The sequence below is a fragment of the Acinonyx jubatus genome, chromosome D3 (assembly GCF_027475565.1).
Source record: "Acinonyx jubatus isolate Ajub_Pintada_27869175 chromosome D3, VMU_Ajub_asm_v1.0, whole genome shotgun sequence".
Classification (NCBI taxonomy): Eukaryota; Metazoa; Chordata; class Mammalia; order Carnivora; family Felidae; genus Acinonyx; species Acinonyx jubatus.
Window position 1 is genome coordinate 70,743,433 of NC_069392.1, and position 25,753 is coordinate 70,769,185.

The 25,753-nt window shown below is 33.8% G+C and overlaps 1 protein-coding gene across 2 annotated transcripts in view; it reads left to right on the forward strand.

Moving 5' to 3' along the window:
* Positions 1-25,753, forward strand: part of DCC (DCC netrin 1 receptor) — a 1,130,837-nt gene that overhangs the window by 954,108 nt on the left and 150,976 nt on the right. For both annotated transcript variants that reach the window (XM_027068985.2, XM_027068988.2), the window contains exon 15: positions 8,718-8,912. In XM_027068985.2, the coding sequence (XP_026924786.1) occupies positions 8,718-8,912 (195 nt within the window). The remainder of the gene's footprint in view (positions 1-8,717; positions 8,913-25,753) is intronic.

Here is a 25,753-nt window from a genome sequence, read left to right on the forward strand (position 1 = left end):
GCAACTATCACACTCTTCTCAGCTGACTACAAGCAAAGACCTTGCTTTATTTGATTTGAATTTCTCAGTGCTTTTTGTGGTGCCTGATGCATGGTAGATGCTTTATTAATATTGAATAGATGGGTCAATATATAAACATTCATAGCCAGGTATTATTTATGTTAAACTCATACTATTATAGTCATAAAAAAACAATTATAGTTAAATGAGAGCTAGAAACATCCCCCTTGGCCCTCCTTGGTATACTTTTATTTAAATGGAGAATTATATTACCTTTTCCTCAAGTAAGATGTTAAAATAAAAACCCAAGCTTTCTAGAGAGAAGCTTGCCATAAGATTTTAGAGATAGTGATTTTCTTTTAGGACAAATAGATCTATAGTTTTGAGAGACTAGGGTTTTAATCCAGTTAGAGGAAAATGAACCTGAAAAGTTCATGGAAGTACATCCTTTACGAAGTACATCCTTCCATCCTTTGGGATGGAAGTACATCCTGAGACCCTACTCCCCATGCCCTTTTAAAGAATAGTATTTATCATTTTCATGGCCCAAAACCTGGATATTATTCAATATGAAGTAGCTGATAAAATTTATCATGGGAAGACATAAGATTCTAGTGAGATTCTATGATTTTTGAAGTTGGGGTCCCTGAACTCTAAATTGAGAAAACAAATATTGATATCATGGATATTGATAGGCTCTGATCCCACAGTGCTCTTAGAAAGCTACATCAAAGTTGTTGCCTGTAACTGTCAAGTTTTGGTTTTCCCACCCAAAAAGCCAGGAGTTCATAAATAAAATTGAACTTGATTGTGTTTCTTCTTGTGTTCCATTTGACATGCCAACCTCCTCCCTAGACAGTTACCTTAATTTTCTCCTTGTCAAATCAAGAACTCAACAGATTTAGGCCATTTTTTTCCCAACATTGGAACAAAAAAGGACTAGTTTCACCCTACTGATGATCTGGAGTTGGGATTCTGCAGTTTCTCTAGGCAAGAGAGAACCAAAGAAGGAACCATCTTGATTATTTTGTTAAGATTAAACTTGGACATGACATTGAATGTCTCTTCCCTGAGGAATATCTTACTCCCCCCACTACTTTTTTCCCATTGAGTTACCATCATTGTGAGACTTGATCAGTGGTAAAAGTGCAGAGGCTACAGGATCTAGATTCTGATCAGTTATCTCTTCAGAAAGACATCATATTGTTTCCTAGGCCTAGGCAGACAACCCCGTTCCAGTAGTCTACCTTGATTGTCAATAGGAGTAAGGCTGTCAGTGTCGGAAATTGGAGGACACAAACAAATACCCTCAAGAGGCATATTTTTTTCAGAATTAGAATTTTGGTGTTAAAGGAATAAATCTGTCACAAGTTCCTTTTTAGAACACTGTGTATCTACCTGCTCCCCTTAATTTTCTGCATGCTTTTTCTTTTCTTTTTCTGGTTTTATGCTAATTTTTTGTCTTTAATTTTCTGTTTTCTTTTTAATTTTTCCAGCTTTATTGAGATACGATTGACATAAAATATTGTGTGGAGTTTAAGATATACAGTATGTACAACATGATTATTACCGCAATAAAGTTAGTAGCCTCATCTATCACTTCACATAATTACCTTTTTGTGTATATGTGAGGTAAGAGCATGGAAGGTCTGCTCTCTTAGCAATTTTCAAGTACATAATACAGTAATTCAGTATTGTTAAGTATAGTCACCATGCTGCACGTTAGATCCAGAACTTATAACTTATCTTATAACTGGAAGTTTGTACCCTGTAACCAACATCTCCCCATTTCCCTCACCCCTTAACCCCTGGCAACCACCACTCTACTCTCTGTTTATACTTATATTTATTTTCAATTTCAGGAGCAGCAGTGACAGAGTAAAATGAATATTTTCAATTTCAGGAGCAGTGATAGAGTAAAAATTTCATTAAAATGAAAATGAATACTACAAACAAAAGTACCTAAAAATAACATGAAATAGTAGAATAATAAGATTATTTGAGCTGAGACCATTAAGATTGTGGAAAAATATATAAAAGTAAACAAAAAGATACAATTCAATTAAAATTATGAATCCTAATTTGAAAATTCAAACATTATGATAAACAGGACATTTGTAGAATAGCTAAGAGCACAAAGTATGTACAAAACGTTCAAACGTTTATTCAAATGTTGAATATGGCGCTTATTCATAATAGTCCTCCATACATGTTACCCATTGTTATTAAGGAACAAGAGCAAAAGCATAGATGTTTTTTTAAAAGAATTAATGCTGAAAGTAAATAAGTAAGATTATTCATAAGAGCATATTCATAGAGGAATGATATTTTAAAATCCATTAGTCAAGTTAATATTGAAGGATCGGGGAAGGGAATGACTGCCAAGGTGACAATATGAGGAGAGTTTGAGGGGGATGGAACTGTTGTGTCCCATGATGGGAGTGCGGGACACATGACTACACTTGTATATCACTAAGTGAAAAATATAGTAAAAGGTTAATACTAAGAAGATTGTAAGAGGAAAGCAAAAATAAATATATAATAAAAATAAAATAAAAACAAGGTATAGTTCATTGGTAAATAGAAGTGATTGTTCACTACAATAAATACACAAATAACATTCAAAGTTTATAGACATGAGTGGCATAAGGAAGATGATGTCCGTTGGTGAGAATAGTCCTCGCCAATAGAAATGAACACATTAGTATGTATCAGAACTGTCTGGAAAGATAGAAGATGGCTGTACCAACTGCCTTATGTAATTCTCTGTAAAGACATATAGGCTATTAGGGACCGGAACAAATCTCTAACAAAATGACCCATAAAATGCAGCACACTAAATCGAGAACAGATATGTGAGTATTTGTCAAAAGTACCAGCTGCCTGACGCCACTTGGCGGGCCGTCCACAGAAGACAGTACACAGCAGCGATCATTGTCATTAGCAGGGGCCAGCAGAAACAAATCTTTCTGGCCACTTGGAGAAAATGCCGTTCATAACTGTTTTTTTCATCTTGTTTCATTTCTTTATTATTTCCTTTTTTCTTAAAATTCTTGTCTTAGAGAGCTGTATACAATTTTGATTATTGTATAGTTAGTGACAGTTTTATGTATTCCAGAATTTATGGAAGGAGATGAGACAAAGAATAATGAAATAATCACATTAAATAGAAAGCACAATAAATGGCAACAAATCCTAGGGGGAAAAAATAAGACAGGTGATTATTAGATTAGAGATTAGGGAAAGATTGCAAATTTAAATATGGTAGCCAGGCAAGGCTGAAGTTGAAAAGCAAATAACAGAAACCTGAAGGACATAAGGGAGAAAGGCGTATCTGAGGGAGTGCTTCCCAGGCAAAGCATACAACAGATGCAAATGCCCTGAGGCCAGAGCATGCCTGGCATGTTTGAGGAACAATAAAGTGTCCACTGTGTAATACATGGCTGGGGTAAGGTAAGCAAAGGGGAAAGTGGTAGGAGATGAAGATAGAGAGCTAAGGAGGGCTGGGGTAGAGCATATACAACCTTTTAGGCCATGGTAGAACCTGACTTTACAGTGTGCTATCAGAAGACTTTAAGGAGTTTTGAGTGATGTTACTTATTTGACATGATCTTATTTGTTTTTGTTTACACACATGCTCACACTGTATCTATATTCATACACATTTATTTTCAATACCATCTGTATATTGGCAGCTTTCACATCTATGTATCTGACCATGGCCTTTCACTAAAACCCCAAATTTATATACCCACCTACATCCTTGAGATCTCCATAGGTATAACCAATAGGTATCTCAATTTAACATGACCTAAGAACTCACTTATTTTTCTTTATCTCAGTAGGTCATACACCAGTTGCCCAAGCCAAAGATATATGAGTTATCATTGAGTCTCTTCTTTCCCAAACCATTTACATCCGGTTTATAGCTCTGTTGATTTTATCGCCCAAATGTCCCAAATATGCACACATCACTTCCACAATAGCCATCCAGACAAGCACAAAAACATTTTAGGGTTTTCTAATTTTTTAATTAAAAAAATTATTTTAAACTGCGCATAACATAATAGTAACCATCTTAACTAGTTTTAAGTGTACAGTTCAGTGTCTTTAAGTACATCTACATTGTTGTGTGACAATCATCAAAACCACCCTCTTCTAAAACTCTTCGTCTTGCAAAACTGAAACTCTGTACCCATTAAGCAATAACTCCCTACTCCACCCTCCTCCCAGTTCCTAGCAATCACCATCTACTTTCTTTCTCTATGAATTTGGACTCTCTGGGTATGTCATAGAAGTAGATTCATGAAGTTTTTGTCCTTTTGTGAACTGGTTTGTTTCACTTACCATAATGTCCTAAAGGCTCATGCCTAAAGGCATGAATCAGAATTTCCTTCCTCTTTAAAGCTGAAAAATATCCTATTTTGTATATATACCCCAGTTTTTTTATCCATTCATCTGTTGATGGACACCTGCACTTTACTTACTTTTTGGCTCTTCTGAATAATTATACTGTGAGTGCAGGTGTACAGATATCTGTTTGAGTCCCTTCTTTCAATTCTTGGGAGATTATACCCAGAAGTGGAATTACTGGATCTTATGGTAATTCTAATTTAAAAAAAAAACTGCAATACTGTTTTTCATAGCATTTGTACCATTTTAAATTCCCACTGGGTAACTTTCTTTTTATTTTCTTTATTTTCCTTCTGTGGTCTAGGCACAATGACCTTCTTTGATATCTCCGTATACGAAGGTCATCCTTGCTGCAGGGGCTTTGTAGCAGTCATTCCCTCTTCTTGTAAAGTTTTCCACCCTGGTATTTGCTTGACTGACTCTTTCTGATCATTCACCTTAGACTCTACCAGGAATACCTTCCTTGAGTCAGTGTCAGTTACTATTCTATCAGCATGGCACTTATAAAATCTTCTGATTTCCTTGTTTGTTTCTTCTTTCCTCTTATTTTATTGGTTTTACTTCCCCAAAAAACTATGTCCCCAGTACTTAGAACTATGACTGGCACATAGGAGATGTACAGTAATTGTTGAAATGTCATGGGGATTAATATGGTAAATTTCCTAATGTGCTATATGTGAATACTACTCATTAGTGGAAATTGGTCGTCACTCAAAACATCATAACTATTCTTTTTTTAAATTTTGTTAATGTTTATTTTTGAAAGAGAGAGAGCATGAGTGGAGGAGGAGCAGAAAGAGAGAGACACACAGAATCCAAAGCAGGCTCTAGGCTCTGAGCTATCAGCACAGAGCCCAACACGGGGCTCAAACCCAAGAACCGTGAAATCATGTCCTGAGCTGAAGTTGGACGCTTAACTGACTGAGCCATCCAGGCACACTGCACCCAACCCCCCAAAATAATAACTCTTCTTTAGGAACAAATTAAACCAAGATAGGATCCATAATTCCAGAGTATAACCAAGAATGGCCGTTGACCTAGTTACTCTGATAATTCAGATTTCAGTAGAAATTTGAGGTTCATTATTTGGATATTTCAGGCAAAATGTGTTCTTTGGTTTCAAATTATTTAAATAATTACCTTAATACTTCTCCATGCTTTATATACTCAATATTGTCCTAGAGGTACTTGTAAAATCTTTCATGTACTTCTGAGTAGTGAATTTCAGTTTCAGCCTTCAAACCGAGAGGTCTCATGTCACATACTTTCATGGCAAATTTTCTGAATTGATGTTTTATAGTTCATTCCAATAGTAACCATTTTCCTAATCCGTAAGGTCATCTATGTTAGAGAAAACTGATTCAGGTAGCATAAAAGGAAAATGTCATTTCTGTTTTCATATTAAGAAGTGAGTAGGTGGGTACAAAGGGGCTATTCTGGATTACGAATCTCTTAGCACAGTTATCTTTATGATGAGGCCATATATTATAAACGGGTTATGTCTCACACTGCCTTGATAGGCAACTTTTCTTATGGCCCTATGATCTTAAGGGTAGTAAAGCGCATTAAGTATTTAGAGGGGGAGCCAACATGTATTCTTATGTATATACACCCTTAGTTTTTATCATGTTAAAATTGTTCCCACTTTGGATCTAGGATTAAAATTCCTTTCATACAGTGAAAAACAAACAAACAAACAAAAAAGACAAGTCCTGTGTACCAAGAGCCCCTCTTCTTCAAGAGCCAGTTTGTACACTCATTACCATAGCCCCTTTATAACACTCCAAGATATGTACTTCTGTGGGTATGAACCTTACTAACCTGCAAGGGAACTACTCTATGGTTTGCAGAAAGATGGAGAAAGTTATTGTTTTGAAACATTTTAAATATTTTTTTCCTTTTATTCTAAAAGATGTTGAGTATCGTCATTAAAATCATTAGGTTTTCATATTGTCTTTAAAAAGTCATAGCACTGAATTCATTTTCTAAATGTAAGGTTAGGCAGATTGTCTTGCTGTTTTCAATAATGACTGCAAAACCTCAAAAGTGTTAAATAATTCTTTGTAGAACCCATTACATTTCGAGGACACTGGACAGCCTCTGTGGCAATAGAGTTGAAAAGTATTAATCCATTCCTTTTATGTCTTTTATTACTTTTACTTAGGGTTTCTAGTGGAAAGTCTCTTACATTGTGTTTCTGTTGTTAAGGTTTATGTCCATGTTTTGAGATAATTTTTTTATGACACCTTTGCATATTATGTCACAGGCTTCCTCAGAGCAGACAAATAAAACTTCTTCCCTTTCTGTCACAAATGGGCATCTTTGGGCAGGGTGGGGGCTAGAGGGGTGGGGGAGCTCCTTTAGCAAATGCTGCTGATGTAACATCTTTAGGATGTAGCATCTTTTAAAAAGCTGTTATTATGGGACCTGCTTTAAAAACTTTTAAAAGACATGTTCCCATAAATCACTTAAGCTAGAAGTATGCATGTTGAAAGTGGATAAAGTTGGTAATAGAGATTATATCACCTTTTGCTATTACATCAAGGAAACAAATATGTTGTAACATTACCTGTAATCATCAAATTATTTTGCATAATCTGACATTTGTTAACTTTAGAGATTACCAGTTAAGAAAGAAATAATGGGGGCTCCTGTGTGGGTCAGTCGGTTAAGCGTCCAACTTCAGCTCAGGTCATGATCTCACAGTTCATGGGTTCAAGCCCCATGTCAGGCTCTGTGCTGACAGCTCAAAGCCTGGAGCCTGCTTCAGATTCTGTGTCTCCCTCTCTCTCTCTCTCTCTGTCTCTGCACCTCCCTTGGTTTCACTCTGTCTCTCTTTCTCTCTGAAAAATGAATAAAAACATTATTAAAAAAAAGAATGAATGAATGAACACAAATAGTTTGAATAAAGTTCGAATCACTAATATTTTGAGTACCCATTAATTGCCAGAAACTGTGCTAAGCACTTAATGGACTATTAAAGTTTAGATGGGCACATTCTTGCTTAAATTTCTTCCCAGAATACTTACATAATTTTCAAAAAATAGGCTACATATGCCTGTATTAACCCTATCAAAATATTTATCATGGTATATTATAACTGCCTTTTTACTTGTCTTTCCCATTAAACTGTGAACTCCAAGAGTATGTTTTATGTTTGCCATATTCACTCTTGACTTGTATCCTGATCATCATGGGATACCTTGACCCGTTCCCCCAACATAGTAGGTGCTCATAAATATTTATTAGTTGAATGATGAGAATCATCCAGAAAATGCATCATTTCTTTAACCATGGGACCAGAGGGAAGAAAGATAATGTAAAAGTCAGCATGCTAATTTATTAATTTTCAACACACAATCTCCTTCAGAGAAAATTTATGTCAGGGTAGCACGTACATTTACTCCCTAACAGCTAACATGAGTTGGTGCTACACATAATGAGTGCTTTTATACTTTATCTCATTAAATCTTCTCAGCACCCTATGCAAATATTACTATCCTTAGCCTCATTCTGCACATGAGGAAACTGAGGCTTAGGTCTTAAGGTCTCTCTGAGATGGTGAGTGTACAGTATAAGTTGGAATTCTTATTTTCAGAGCTCAGGCTTTGAAGCAATCAATATTTGGAATGCCACTTTAATTAAAAGGTAATCTCAGAGAAGATAAATAACTTCATGAGGGTGCACAGCTAGGAAGTGACAGAGCCTTGGTATTAAATGAAATTTGCACACTCCAAAGTCTGTGTGGCTACCATCTCGGCCACTGTCTCTTTTTCTTCAATAATGAATGCACTTTTCAGAGATGCACTAAATTATGGGTCAGGTACAATCTTAATCATGCTGATTTGCCCTAAACTGTTTCACCTGACATTTTGAGAAAGAACTGCTTGATTTTCCTATTTAGTTAAATGAGAATAAAATAATCCTTGGGCAAGACCATTTTTGACATTTCATTTCCCTTCCTATTGTTCTTACATCCTCTTTGATTTCACCCATTAGTGATGATACCTAAGAAGAATTATATGGGGGGAAAACAGCTGAAAGGGGAAAAAAACCTATTAGAATAAGGATGCATGATGCTACATGCCTATGGAAGGAACTCAGTGCCCTCTCGTGCTTAAGGAATTCTGTGAAACATGGAAAATGGAATCACACGCTGACACTAGGGAGAACTTGGGCAATAAGTGATGCACTATGTGAGAATGCATGGAATGTGGTATTAAGTATTCTTTAAATGGGAAGGTTTACCATGCTCTATGTTCTATTATGAGACAGGCTGATGTTTACCCCTCTTTGAATTCTAGAGTCTCAAGTCCCTGACCAGCCAAGCTCTCTTCACGTGAGGCCCCAGACCAATTGCATCATCATGAGTTGGACTCCTCCCTTGAACCCCAACATCGTGGTGCGAGGTTACATAATTGGTTATGGCGTTGGGAGCCCTTATGCCGAGACAGTGCGTGTGGATAGTAAACAGCGATATTACTCTATTGAGAGGTTAGGTGAGTAGCAATGTTTTTTATTCTATTAAAGGAAGTAAATGATTTATGTGAAATTATTTTCTTTCTTGGAAACTTGTTCTTCAGAATTTGATTTTAATTTGTAGCACATATTAATTCTTAAAACGAGTCTCTCTCTTTTTCTATCTCCTGTCAGTCTACACACACACACACACACACACATGTTTGCATGCGCACACATGTATACACACACACCGATGTTTTTCCTCTCTGAATTTTGCATTGGGGAATTTTATTTAGAGACATTCACAACAGTGGGTGCTCTGCTGTGTACTCTTGTTTATGTGCCAGAGGATACAAAAAGATAATTGTATTAATTTTCTTTTTCCCTGGTCAACAGAAACTTCTAATCTTAATAATTCTTATAAAAAGAAAGTCACCACGTTTTTGTCATTTTTTTCTCACTAGGAGAATATTCTGTCAAGTTTTCTTTAACACTGAATTATCTAGTCACATTGCCCTCTTGTCCTTTAGTATTTATAGGCAAAACTTTGTGACTATGCCATTATGACCATAAAACAAAAGGTGAAACAAGGAATTTTCTTATTTGTTTCATGTTTATTATTCTGAGAGAGAGAGAGAGAGAGAGAGAGAGAGAGAGAGAGAACAAAGCGGGGGAGGGGTAAGGACAGGGAGAGAGAGAATCCCAAGCAGGCTCCACACCATTATCAGGGAGACCAATTTGGGGCTTGAACTCATAAACCACAAGCTCCTGACCTGAGCTGAAATCAAGAGTCAGATGCTTATCTGACTGAGCCACCCAGGTGCCCCAAAACAAGGAATTTTCAGTCAAGCCTGTAAACTTAGTTGTCAAACTCCTCTCTGCATGCATTCCAACCTCTTATCATCTTCAACCTCATTTGACTAAATACAATACTTGACTTATGACATTTCCTAATCCATTGAAAATTTGTTCATTTAGACAGGGCTGATGTGTAATGAAAGGGTTCACATCCATTTTATGTATGATTTTCCATAGTATAATTAGAGATTATATCATTGACAGAAAGAAATCAAAGGAATATATGTCATACATAGGCTGCTAAGAAGTTAAACTAGTCTCATAAAGCACAAAGCAAGTTGATTCTACCTGTTGATTTAACTCCGTATTATTTGCAGTGAAGCACATTGACCTCCTCACTGGGAATATTACCTGATTGGTGGAGGTAGGGGATGCTACTTACTTGTAATTTCTTTCACAAACAGAACATTTGTGATGAGTAACTTGATTTGAATTTAAATACCTTTCCTTGCAGTAGCAAGAAAAGATTTTCTCACTGCAGGAGGAAAATTACACTGACAGGTTCTCTCTATAATTGCCTCAAACACTAATAAGAAAAGTACCTACTGAAAATCTCCACAATTCTAGGTAGCTCGGCATTTAGAAATAACATTCTCAGTCAGTCCCCGAGTTTGAATGTTAAGGCAATCACACAACATACTCTATGACCGTCAGATCTATGTTGAAGGACTGCCATTTGTCCATTATTCAGTGGGCATCACCTCTGACAGTTGATCATGATGCCACCCAACAGAAGGAGAGACCCCCATGGCCGGTCCCAGGCTCTGCTGCCATGAGAGTGCGGTGCAAAGTCAGAATGAAGTCATAAAGGAAAACCACATTGTCTTGCTGTATCCCTTTGGTAATGATGTTCTTTTCTACAAGCAGACTTTCCAGGAGTCTCCTAGGCTAGCAAAGTTGAGGCTTTTGGGATCTCTCCAGGCAAATCTCTCCACATGCTTACAAAGGAAACAAGTTCTCATTGTTTAGAGAGCTAAGAAAACTGTTAAAGATAAAATGGATATGAACCTACCTCAATGATAGATAATCATGTGTTTATTACACTTTAAAGCTTATCTGGAAAAAGATAAGTTACACACATACATTTACACACACGTATGCACATACACATGTGGATATATACATAAATAAGTATTTAAGTTCTACCAGCTGATACTTTTCTAATATAGTCCTATGTCTTAACATAAAATAAGAAATAGAAGTGTTATATTCTTATTGTTCAAGTATCTGCATAGTTAAACAGAGAAACTGGTATTTTTTCAACATGTGTATCACTATTTGCCCAGAGTGTATATTAAACATATCTATATCTATATATTCATATCCATATCTATATATCACAAGATGCTATGAAACTAGTCTGCTTCTTTAATGTTTAAAAGAATAAAGCAATCAGTGGTTTCTTTGCAAAGTTTGAATGTGGACTTGAGTGAATCCTTTATCCTCTTAAAAGTTGGAACTTAAGATGTCTGACATAAACTTTGGCTAAATAGTGGAATATATATTTTAAGGACTGTATAACAGTTATACAATTAAAAACGAATTAAAGAAAGTTGTAATCTGTTAAAGCATAGCGTCAGCTATAACTTCAAGTGTCATGGTTGTATTTTAGACTATAAAAAAGCGATTTGGTTTATAATTGACCAATAAACTTCCTCTTCTCTTTGATAGGAGACCAGAACTTTCAAACAGCATTTTGTTTATCAGGCATAATAATTTAATATTTAGACACCAGGCACTGTGACCTGCTTCAGGACAACAAATATAAGACTGTTTTGAACAACATCTAATGTTGCCTGATTTAAAACAAAGCTTACCTAGTGTAGACATAGAGTTTCACTAGCCAATGTTTGTACTGTTAGATATTTATAATTAATCTTTTGATGTCGTATTTCTTTTAGTTTAAGAGCCCTAAATGCCATTTTTGATGTATATGCGTGGTATAAATTCATAAGATCTGAATTCTAGCCATGTTTGGCAACATTAATTTGAAACCAAGCTCCTCTTTCAAAAACTCACTATTTACCTACTAACCTATTCATCAGTCTATCAATTGATCAATTTACCTACCTCTACATCTTTATGGAGGTATTTGTATGTGTATAAACTGTACATATCTAAAGCGTACAATTTGTTAAGTTTTAAAAGGGCTTTATTGTGACATAACTGACAATAAACTGTGTTTTTCAAATTTCTTCTTTAATTTCTCTCAGTAATATTTTACAGTATTCAGTATAGGAAATCTTGAAAGTTTTTGTTAGATTTAGTCAAAATATATATATTAGGCCAATATCTATATACCTATATATGTATATGTATATCTATATCTATATCTGTATGTCTGTGTGTGTTTATTAAATTTAGTCCCTATGTATATGTGTGTATATTAACTATTTTAAATGGGATTGTTCAAGTTCATTTTCTAGCTGTTTGCTGCTAGTATAGGAGAATACAACTGTTTTTAAGCACCAATCTAGTATCCCAAGACATGTTACATTCACGTATTAGTTCCACTAGTAGAATGCTCTGGGAATTCCCATGTAAACAAGCATATCATATGTAAGGAGGAACAGCTTTACAGTTAATTTCTGATCTCCTGCCTTTAATTTATTTCTCTCGCTTTCTCTTGGTTAAGATCTTTAGTAAAATGTTGAATAGAAATGGAAGCAGGTATTTTTGTCTTGTTCCTGATCTTAGGGGAGGCATGAAATGGGATATTAGCTATAAGTTATTCATAGGTGTCTTATCAGATTGAGGAAGCTTTCTACTTTTCTAACTTTCTAGGAATTTTTATCATGAGTATTTGTTGAATTTTTGTGTAATAGGTTTCTAGCTCTTTTTCCTCCTTTATTATTATTTTTTTAATATGGTGAATTATATTGATTGATTTTTGAAGGGTAGCTAATCTTGAATTTCTCATACAGATCAATGCATGATATATTACCCTTTTCTTATCTTGTTGGATTTGATTTGTTAATATTATTAAGATTTTTGTGCCTATATTCATGAGATGTATTTGTCTACCCATATTCATTAGATATATTTGTCTATTATATTAATAAGGTATATTTGTCTACAATTTTCTTTTCATGTAGTGACTTTATCCATTTTTTTTTTAATTAAAGTCATACTGGTCTCCTAAAATCAGTTGGACAATTTGTTCTTCTGTCCCTGAAAAAGTGTGTGTAAAATTTATATTACTTATTCCTGGAATATTTGATAGAATTCACTAACAAAACCACCTGGATCCAAGATTTCCTTTTTAAGAAGGCTTTTGATAATGAATTTAGCTTCTTTAACACATATAGATATTTTTGTATTTTGTATTTTTTTCTTGTGTTGATTTTGGTAAGTTACAATTTTCATGACATTTGTCTACTTCATTTTGTCATGTTTGTTGGCATAGAATTGTTCATTCATAATGGTCTTTTATTATCTGCAGTGATAACTGCTGTTTCGTTTATGATGTTGATCATTTATGTCCCCTCTATTTTTTGTGATCAGTCTAGATAGGGGCTTATCAATTTTGCTGATCTTTGAGGCTTTAACATTACTAATTACTGACTGTCTCCGTTTTGTTTCTTTCATATCTGCTTTTACTCTATTTTCCTTCTTGTACTTATTGTACAATTTCTCTCTATTTCTAATTTCTTAAGGTGCGACCTCATGAAGTAGGTTTTTAAAGTTATTTGTGTTCTCTAAGCACCCTTCCCTTACATCCCACAAATGTTGATATGTTGTCTCTTCATTATCATTTCGTTAAAAATATTTTCTAATTTCCCTTGATTTATTTTTCCCTTTATTAAGTGCATTGCTTACTTTTCAAATTTTGTTTTTTCCTAGACATCTTGTTATTATTGATTCATAAATTTCTTTTGAATTTTTTTAATGTTTATTTATTTTTGAGAGACAGAGAGAGACAGAGCATGAGCAGGGGAGGGGCAGAGAGAGGGAGAGAGAGAGAGAGAGAGAGAGAGAGAGAGAGAATCTGAAGCAGGCTCTAGGCTCTGAGCTGTTGGCACAGAGCCTGATGCGGGGCTTGAACTCACAAGCCGTGAGATCATGACCTGAGCCAAAGTTGGACGCTTAACCGACTGAGCCACCCAGGTGCCCCGTTATTATCAATTTTTAATTTTATTTTATCATGATTAGGAAATACACTCTGACTTTAATATCTTTACACTTATTGTGACCTGTTTTAATTTTGTTGAATGTACTATGTGAACTTGAAAATCATGTGTAGTTTTCAATTATTAGATATAGAGTTCTATAAATGTCAATTAGATCAAGGTCTTTGATATCATTTCCTCGATCATCTGTGTTTCTTACTAAAGTTTTTGATCAATAGTTTGTCAATAGCTAAGATGGTGTGTCAAATCACCTTTTATAAACATGGAACCATTTTTGTCTCCCTTTAATTCTGTTGATTTGATTGCTTCATTTATTTTGGGAGTCTGTTATTAAGCCAATACACATTTATAATTGTTCTTTTTTATTAGTAAATCACCTCATTTACACTACAGATGCCTGTCGCTAGACTTAATGTTAACATTAGTTATGCCTTCTTATACTTACAGTTTACATGGTGTATCTTTTTCATCTATTACTTTCAGCCTATATCTTTGTATTTAAAGTTATTCTGCATCTTGTAGGCAGTTTATAGTTGAGTCTTGCTATTTTAAATGGAGTTTTTAGGCCATTAGTATTTAATGTAAAATTTAATGTTAATGTAAAATACATGAATGGTTGAATTTAGGTCTGTTATTTTACTTTTATTTTCTGTTTCTCCCATCTCCTTTTCATTTATCTTTATGAACTCCTTAGCTCAGAAAACAAAAGTGATTATTTATAAATGTCCAGATGCAGTCATTGCTTTTCCAACTGAGATTATTTCTACAAGGACTTTTATTCATCCTCATCTAATTAGCCAATTTAAAACTATTACATATTTTAAACAGAACTGGTGGAACCCTTTCACCACCATCGGCGTGGATTAGCAGAGATCTACAGGGAACTAATACTCATAAACTTTGGTATCACCCTATGAAAGGAAGAATTATAACTTTAGAGTTTTAATGATCACTGTTACTTGTTTTGAAGTGTTACAATCCCAGTACAAAAAGATAGTTTTAGGTTTTTTTTAAGAATGTTGAGTTATTATTTGCTTTTATTATTATCCTTTCACTGATGTTTATTAGATGATATGGTTTTAATAGACTCCTATTTTAAAAAAACATAGTCTAAGCATACTAAAAAGTAAAAAAAAAAATTAATGGAATTCTGGATATGGGATCAGTTCCATATTTTTCTCTCTGCCACAGTGTTTAATCTTGGGAAAGTTATTTGAACTCTAGCTGTATAGTATTTCAGTGAAAATGGAGAATAAGAGTCTTTCATTCCCAATTTTACAGTGTCAGAGAGTTAACAGATTTTGAAAAAAAATAATAGAAGTGGAAAAATTAGTCTTTGTAAGAGATATAAATTTCAAACTTTTATTGTAATTGCTGCAAAAATATCAGTTTTGCCTTAATTAAAAATACTCAGGTTTTAAAGGTAAATTTATTTCCTGTTTCTAACTATCAAAAATCCTTTTTCATAACAGTGATTGAAATATTTTACTTTGGACTGTTTAGTAAAAAACAAAACAAAATTAAATTAAAAGATAAAATAAAATAAAGTTATTACATTAAATTAATAAAAGAAAAGAAAAAAGAAAAAAAGAAAATGGGTGTTCCATTTTTGATTAAATTTGTTCATAATCCAGTGGTATCAAATGTGGATTTAAGGTCTGTCTTTAATGATGGATTATTGGTCATGTGTGCACAGGAGTCTTTTCAGTAACCACAGTGTGGGATTCTTGAAGCCTCAATTTTTTCATCTGTGAAGCAGGATACTATGATACCTTACAAACTTTCTGTGAGATTCAATTGAGATAATAAATTAATGCCATTTGCAATTCTTTAAAAAGTTAGAAACATGTTAGCACAAGTTAGCACATGTGAATAAGGCATTGTCCTATTATCATTTGATACATCAATGGTTTAGCAAATATAAATAATACGGTTACATAAGCTTTGAATTGTGTGCTTATATAAACTTTGAAGTTTATAGTGTTTTAGTTTGTCTCTACCTAAAAGTAATCTGTATCAAATACAATTTAAAAAATAGTTGAGGATCCCAAGGTTTTAAACCCTAATAATTCACCAACTATATAACGTTATATAAAACATATTTATTTACTGAAATTAATATGAATCAAAAATCTAAACAACACAGTGACACACAATTCAGTGTGAAAGACAAAAATGTAAACTCCTGTTTTCAGCAATAATAGAATACTGATTTAAAAATCCTGAGTGGGAGAATTAGATTCATTCAACATGAGCACTGGTTGCCCAGAGAGGAGTGGTGAGGGAAGGGGAAGAGAAAAGGTCATTCCATGAGTTGATTATTTAGAATATATCAGGAAGAATGGATTTTATCTTTTATGATTTTTTTTCTGAGGTTAGTGTCTTCTAAACCTATAGACATTTTCTAACAATCTTTAAAGGCAGGCTTAGGGTGATTCATTAATAATATATATCATTCTATTTGTAACTCTTTTCTCACTTCTACTCTCTGAGGTCCAAAGCAGATGCATGGTCTTATACCTGGTAAATTTTCTATGGCTATTTGGAAGAATCTGTTACAAAAGATGAATACCATTATTGAACTAGAACAGAAAATATCTCATTGGAGTTATATATATATATACATACATATATATATATATATATCCTTAATAATATAATACTATTTCACTATACATATATATAGTATATATGTATATATATGGAGACTTCTAATATATAGTATATATACTAAATACTATAGTATATATACTATATATTTTGTATATATAGTATACAAATCCCCCCTCTTTGTTCTCCTTTTTTTTAAATAACGCTTCCACATTTTACCTTGTATTTTACAATCTGAGTTATTAGTTGTAAATAAAACTGGTAAAATAAAGGACTATGATAGCAAGAGAACTAAATGAGAAAACTCAAAGCTAATTTTTTAAGGAAAAAAGTTAAAATGTTACATTAACACACTCAAATAAATATTGTATCAATGCAAAGACCTGGCGCTTTAGTATGGAGAGGGAGGGTAGGACCAAATTCCAGCTTGATGAGGGCTTGTACTAGAACACATTACTTCAGGGAAGTTTTACTTTCCATAGGGAAAAACAAGGTGTTCTGGTAAAATTAAATCCCTTTAATTCAACAAGAGAATAATACAATCTAGAGACACATTTCTAAAATTTATGATCAAAAAACAAGTCATACTTCAGGTATGAGTATCAGAGTTTCACCATGGAGTTCTGTGAATTATTGTCCTATGAGCTAGGGTCAGAGCTAACATGGAGAGAAGAGAGAAAAATGGATGTCTGGACATTTTTCTTTATTAAGCAGTTATACTTCTGGGTTAATATTTATCCTTTTACTTCTATCAGTGTTTTCACCCATGTAATTTGAAATTCCATTTTTAGTTGCAAAATTTTTTTGAGGATTATTATGTCCACTTGATAAATTAACCACTTTATTATTCATGAACTATTCCTCTTTATCAGAGGTAATATTCTTTGATACAAAGTCAACTTTGTGTCTGATATTCATATAACAATTGCAGTCTAATTTTTGTTTGTGTATTAGCATGACATATTTTTTCATTATTTTACTTTCAAACTATTTGCATCTTAAATTTAAAGTAGGTTTTTTTTCTTTTTTGTAGGCAGCTTATAGTTGGGTCTTGCTCTTTTATATAATATGACAATCTCTGACTCTTAATTGAGGTGTTTGGGCCATTTCTATTTAATGAGAATATTGCCATGATTGGGTTTATATCTACCATCCTGCTACTTTTGTTTCATTTGTTGCTCTGTTGTACCATCTACTATTTGTGCCCTTTTTCATTTCTATATCTTTTTAGGTTAGTTGAGTATTTTTAATAATTTATCTTACATCCTTTGTGGGCTCATTATCTGTAACTCTTTTGCTTCTTTAGTGATTACTTTAGAATTTATGGTATGTATCTTTAATTTATTACTATTGACCTTACAAAAATATTATATCAGTTCACAATAAATTTTTATTTTTTTCTTTAAACAATAAAATATCCTTTAAAGGTTAAAAATAAGAAGATGTATTTTATATCTTAACTACACAGTTACCATTTTAGTGTTATTTATTAACCCATATGTTCAACTGGCATTATTTCTCTTTGTTCCTGAAGGACTTCCTTAATATTTCTTGGAATGGAATTATGCTGGTGATGTTTTTTTAAACCTTTTACATCTGGAAAGATTTTATTTTGTCTTTATTCTTTAAATACATTTGCACTAGAGATGGAATTCTAGGCCAACAATTATTTTTTGTATATTCAATGATACCCCTTTACCATCTCCTGTATTGCCTTGTTTTTAACAAGACTACTGCACTCATTATTATCTTTATACTTCTGTACACAGTGTGTCTTTCTTCTCTGGATGCTTTGAAGATATTTTTCTTTGCCACTAATTTACACAATTTTATTGTTATGTCTCTGTGTAGTTTTCTTTAAATTTCTTCTGCTTGGTACTTGCTGAGACTCGGATATGTGGATTTATTTGTTTCATCAAATTTGGAAATATTTTGGCCATTATTTCTTCAAATAGTTTTTTTCTTTTTTCAAAAAAATGTTTTAATGTTTATTTATTTTTGAGAGAGAGACCACACATGAGCAAGCAGAGGAGAGGCAGAGAGAGATGGACACACAGAATCTGGACAGGCTCCAGACTCTGAGCTGTCAGCAGAGTGCCTGCTGCAGGGCTCGAACTCATGAACCCTGAGATCATGACCTGAGCTGAAGGCAGATGTAACTGACTGAGCCACCAGGTGCTCCTCAAATAGTTTTTTCTTTCTCCCACTCTCACACCTCTCAACCAGGTGCTCCAATTATACATATGAAATGGTTCTTTAGGTTGTACCACGGTTCACACATTTTTTGTTTATCTTTTTCCAGTCTTTTTTCTTTGTTTCATTTTGGATAGTTCCTATTACTATGTCCTTAAAACCACTATTTTTTTTTCCTGACTGATATGATCTTAATTCCATGTAGGGTATTTTTTTCATGTTACACATGGTAGTGTGCATCTTCAGATGGTTGGTTTGGGCCTTTTCTATTTATTCCACATGAATCTGCTTAATCTTTCCTCTGCCTTCTTGAACGTATGGAGTATAGTCATGGTAACCCTTTAAATATTTCATCTAAAGTTTCTTTTATTTGTGTCATTTCTGGGTCTGCTTCTATTGATTAATTTTTCCCCTCATTATTGATTGTATTTTCCTGATTTTTGCATGTTTGATAATTTTTGTGTGCTTCTTACAAATTGTATTTATCTTACTGGATGATGGAGAAGTTTTTTAAATGTTTATTTTTATTTGTTTTGAGAGAGAGACAGAAAAAGAGTCTGAGCAGGGGAGGGGCAGAGAGAGAGAGAGAGAGAGAGAGGGAGAAACCCAAGGAGGTTCCACACTGTCAGTGCATAGCCTGATGCAGGGCTCAAACTCAGAAACCATGAGATCATGAGCCAAAACCAAGAATTGACCCTTAATTGACAGAGCCACCCTCTGCCCCGAGATTTTTTTTGTTTTTAAATATATTCTTGAGTTTTGTTCTAGGATGCAGATACTTAGAAAATCTTGAACCCTGTTGAGGCTGGTGTTTAAGCTATTACACCAGCTAATAGCATCAGTCTAATTTACCTTGATTCTGAGATAATATCTTCTGAATACTGTACCCAAAATTCTATGAATTGTGTATTTGTCCATCTGACTGGTGGAATTCCACTTTTTCCTGGCCCTGAGTGAGCACTAAAGGTTTTTTTTTCTTTGCTTCTGTTGGGTGTTTTTTTTCCATCCATGGGAAATTTTCTCATAAATATGCACTGATAAGTACTCAGATGAAGACTCAAGAGAGATGGTCAGTAGACCTCTAAAATGCTTCTTCTGTGCATTTCCCTATTCTTTTCCTTACAAACTCCAATTGCTTGGGTCATCTCAAACTTCAAACCCCATGTTCTTAATTCAGGGAGACCACCGGGCTCCTTCTAGTATTTCCCTTTCTCTTCTGGAGCTTGGAAACTTTCTCAAAGCAATAAGCTGGGGAAGTCAAAGAGCTCATTTTGTTTCTCTTTTCTCAGAGATTGCTGACCTGATCTGTTTGATGTCAAATATCTAAAAACTGTTCTTTCTTATATTTTGTCTGTTTTATTTTGTTTTGTTTGATGTTTATCCAGGTAGGAAGGTAGATCAGTTCTTATTAACCTATTTTGATCAGAAGTAGAAGTCCTTTAATACACAGTTAAACAATCATTTAATAATTTCGGTATGCCAAAACTTTCAGCTTTTCAAGAATGCCAAAGATGCCAAACTATATCATTTCTGTTTCCTGATTTCTGTCACAAATCTAATAAAAAATGAATCCTAACTGTCATATTGTATTTTTGGAGAATAAATTCAACTTGAGTGCTTTTAGAAATGGGTCTCTTAGCCTGTGGAGAAATGAACCTTTATAACTCCCAGAGTGCATTCTGAGTTCAGTGAATACAATGTAAATTATAATGTTAACCTCAGCTTCACCCCCCCATCAAAAAAATCCCTTCATGCATGGAATATAGAAGTTTTGAGTTTATGACATGCAAACATTTTAAATCAGAAAAATCAATGCACTATAGCAACTTCAAAAATAGTTGACATACATGAATAAAGAATGAATAAGCACAATATGGAGAACATTTTATTATTTTGAAATGAAGTACATTATCGGGGTTGGTTAACAAAATTCTGTTTTGTATTTTTTGAAACAGAGTATAAGAAGAATTGTGGAAAGTTATTTCTGACCCAAAGTCTGAAAAGCTTGATTACATAAAACCCATTGAAATAAGTCATTTAATGGTAAAGAAAGTAAAAAAGGAGGTAGATTTGCCCCCTTATTTGTCCCTAATTATCTTATTCAGAGCATTTATGTACACTAAAGCAATAGTGAACATAACTCCAGCAGTGTTTCAGACTGGAGGATCAGAATAGATCACTGAAATTCATATATGGTATGCTGTATAAGCTATTTCAGAAGGAGGTCAACTTACCTCGTTGTTATTATTTTGTAATTTTGTTATTTACACAGGGAATTCCTCCTTATTTTCAAATTAATATTAGTAATTTTATAATACAATATTATTCTGACAATTTTAATGAATGGGCTCTAAGATGGAGTTTCTATAGGAACATGTGACTGCCTATTGTTTATGTCAGATTTGATTGTAGATGTCTCTTATCTTTGCTGTGGATTATTTCTCCCTGTCAATACTATTTACCCAATATCTATATTTTAAACTTGTGAATGGGATATGACTCTAATAAATCTAAAGAACAATATATCTTCTTATTTTCTTGGCACTTATAATCTCTTTGAAATTCACCTTAATGGGTTTCAATGCTTTCATTTTATGTAGATGAATTCAATATAACATGATGTATATTCTCTAAATCATAATTTCATTTTCATATGTTGACCATTTATTTGACATTAATAAAAGCATTAAATGGATGAATTTTCCACAGTGCAGGCAGTTAATTAGAAATATGTATATAGAAATATATTCTAATATGTTATAATATTAAATATTGTTTTATATATAGTTAATATATATTAGAAATATGTATTATATATATTGGAAATATATATTTCTAATATATATACATTGGAAATATATCCTTCATATACATATATATTAGAAATATATATTAGAGAAATGGCTTATTATTTGTCACCAATGTTATTGCATATAATCATTTATTGAGTGACTATTAAGCATAAGATACTATGTAGAGGTTAGTGAAGGGTACTAAGAAATGTAGGACATATTCTCTGACATATGACAGGCTCCCAAAGACTTATATGATAAGCAGAACATAATTTCCTTAAAAAAATAAGTGAGGTCTAAGGTTTCTATGAGAATAGTAATTGCATTGGTTGGTTGGAAACTTACTTGGATATGAGGTTGTTAGAAGAGTTTTGGTAGAAATACTGGCTTGAAAATTTTTATTTAAAGGATGGATAGGATTCATTTTCATAGGAGAAGATACAGTGTGGTATGTACAAGATTACAAAGTCAAGAGAAAGCAAATGAGGTGTAGGCCTAGTAAATTAATCTTAGCTAGCACTGGCCATTTGTGCCCTATGCATTGGTCATTCTCTTTAAACATTCTGTTCAGTATCCAGAATTCTCAAGGTGGAGCCCTTGACATTCTTATAAGGACATTTGGAGTCTAATTTCTGACACCCTTACTTACTTTGGAGAGTCCTTAATCAGTACACAGTTGAGCGGTTCCTGACTTACCCTGCCATCTTGACATTATATCCTGGCTTCCTCCCTGGATATCCAAGTGTGCTAGTGATAATATAAACTTTGTTATCTTTCTTAAGACTATGCCTGGGCTTTTAATTGCTTTGGGGGTAGTGGTAAGGGGAGAACAGGATATGGGACAGATAGTTGAGATTTAGATAATTAAGATTTATATAGCTAAGAATTTAAAGAAATCTACGTTTAAAAAGTGGCAAATTATTTCATTAGATAATGCGTCAAAAATGTTTATGTTTTCTAGATATTCTGTGTATATGGGTGTAGGTGTGTGGGTTAGATGTGTTTTAGTGATCAGTATTCCATTGGACATATGTGGAGGATAAGACATATACTAGTCATGAGACTAGTACAGGTAAATTAACAAATTAAGGACAGTAATTTAACAGAATCTATTATCTCTAACAATGTCTATTCTGAAACATATTAATTGGTTCAAGTAATCAGATATAATATATAATATATAAATTACTTTCATATTTTTTTAAATAACACTGTCGCTTTGGAGGGGCCATTGGTGATGCATAGCCCAGATTTTAGAAAAACATTTTAATCATACTTGGAAATATGTTATCTTAAATTCTACTCAGTGAGAATGGCTGTTTCCTAAACTAAACATTTTACTATCTCTTTAGAATAAGAAAAAAATGGCCATATAGTTCACAAATAACAGATTCTGTTATAAATCATTAAAAGAGGAGCAAGTTGGGTTGTATTTCTACTGTTGTATTATATGTTAATTTATGTAAACAGTAAGTAAAGCAGAACTACAACAAGTTTTTCACCCCCTTAAATCTCTTGTGAAAACCACTTATTTCATTAGTAGAGATTAAATACCTGTGTTGATAGTCTAGAGTATTTCTGAGAAGTCATAGTGTTCTGAGGCAAGGGATCACTTTTTTTCTAGAAGTATTTAAGTGACTGTCAACATAGTTTTCTTAACAATTAGCAGAGAAGTGACATTTTAGAAGTCACTGATTTTTTAGATATGCCTCTTTATAAAGTATAATGGTTTGAATGGGGGCCCCACCAAAAATATGTCCACTTCCTAAACCACAGAACCTGTGAATTAGAAAAAGGGCTTTTTCCACCTTCTCTGAAAAAGGGGTTTTTGCAGATATAATTAAGTTAAGGATCTCTGGATAAGATTCTCCCAGATTATTAGGACGGCCCTAAATCCAAGGACATATCCTTATAAGAGACACACAGAGGGAGGAAGAGAAGATCATGTGAAGACAGAAGCAGAGACTGGGACAGTGTAGCCAGGAAGAATGCTGGGAGCCACCAGAGGCTGGAAAAGGCAAGGAAGGATTTTCCTTTAGAGCCTCCAGGGCATGTGGCCCTCAAGACACTGTGATTTGGACTCTAGCCTTCAGAACCGTGAGAGAATAGATTTTCAACTTAAGCCACCAAGTTGATATACATTGTTAAAACAGCCCTGGGAAAGCAATAATAAAAATAACTCCTTTTTTAACCTCCTTTTTTTTTTTTTAATTCCTGAATCAGGTCCCATCTACTTTCTAAAGCAGCATGACCAATATTAAATAATAATAATAATGAAAGGGGCGCCTGGGTGGCTTAGTCGGTTAAGCGTCCGACTTCAGCACAAGTCACGATCTCGCGGTCCAGTGAGTTCGAGCCCTGCGTCAGGCTCTGGGCTGATGGCTCAGAGCCTGGAGCCTGCTTCCGATTCTGTGTCTCCCTCTCTCTCTGCCCCTCCCCCGTTCATGCTCTGTCTCTCTCTGTCTCAAAAAAAAAATAATAAAAAAAAAAAAATAATAATAATAATGAAAAGTTAAGAAAGACCTCAACCCAAAAGGCAACATTGGCAAAAGAAAGCATTAGAGTAGCAGGAAATGACCGTGTGAGAAGATTCTTGGTGGTGGCATTAGATGCATAAGAAGGATGGTTCTCACTTTGCAATCAAGGGAATATTATCTCAATTATCCAAAGGAATTGTGTTCTTCTGGCTAGTCAGCCACACCTCTTATGCTAATGTCTGGAAGCAAATTAGGAAGTGAATACCAACCTTGCATTTATTCCTGTCTACCAAGGCCTTTGTTTTTCAAGAAGAGACAGAAAAGACACTTGGATGGAATACAATGAATACTGCACAGAGGGTTTTTGTTTGTTTGGTTTTGGAGTTTTTCCAAGCTAAGAGCAAAGCGTATTTACAGTAAAGAAATCAAATTATTTCTAAATAAATAAATAAAAGCAGAGCCAGGAATTATACCCACCAGAATAAAAGTAAATGACTTATCTTTATGGTAATCTAATTCACAAGTATTACACATCAATTAGTCATCTCTGAGCAGAAATCAGAGAACACTACTAGACAAATCTATATTTATGGAGAGGATGTAGGATTGGGGCAGAAAGATTTTCTTCTTATGCTTGACCTTAATCCTATTAAAGTCCTTTACTACTATGTTATCTCACAATTGTGAGTAACAATTCAGTTCTTAATTGTTACTTTCTATTTTTTCCAAATCTCTGATATTATTGCCACACCATCTTTTATTATTTGAACTTGCTGTGAATTTTTAGAGGCTATTATTTTGACCACAACTGTGGGATATGTGTCTGATGACATACAGAAACCAAAAGCATGGACATATGTATTGTCAATGTCAAGTGAAACGTATTTAAAGAATATTTTATAATGAGTAGTTATAGATTTTTATAAAAGTAGTATGATATTCCATCTCTTGACAATAACAGGTTGAAAATGTCCATTTCTCTCTTGGTCCTTTACTTGTCTGAATGACAGTGGGAAATGTTTTTAAGTTTCAAAATGCCAGTGCATACATTGCAGTGATGTTTTCTGTTGGTCAGGTTACTTAGACTTTGTGTCCTGGTTTCCTCAATCTGTCAAATGAGCATAACAAGCACTCCTGGTCTTCAGAAGAACAAGTGTGGGAGGAGAAAATAGGTCCCGGTGGCGTGGTGGAGGAAGAAGTTATTTTTGAAACAAGTATCATGTGTCTTCAGGAATTAAATTTGATTTAAGATTTTTTTTTCTCTTTTCTGAATAGGCTATTACTATAAACATTTGAAAATTTTTTTATGCAAAGACTATTATTTTCTGTAAACTATATTTTATAGTTGATGAAATTTGTATAGTAGTTTTTATAGTTATTTTGAGTTTTTGTAGTATTTGAGGAGAAAACAAGAGGGAAACTGATACTAATAATGTTCAATAAAACAAACATTGTTTATATTGCTATATATTAAAATCTTAAGAAATTTACTTAATATGTGCCTTACAAAGACTAGAGGGTGTGCACAGCCCATAATAATGGCAAAGAATAGCATTTATTGAACACTTAATATCTTCCAAGCAATAAAATATGGCCTGCCTTACTGGATCCTCAACAATAATCCCTGAAGAAGAGTGCTCTGACTGACACCATCTTATAGATGGGTTAATAAGGCAAAGAAAGCTTAAATGACTTGCACCAAATGTCTTAGCAAGTAAGTGACAGAACCAGGACTCAAACGGCTTGACTCAAAGCATTTCTTAACTATGCTATCATATTACATCAGCTTCTGTATCTTCTACAACTATCTTGTGAAAGT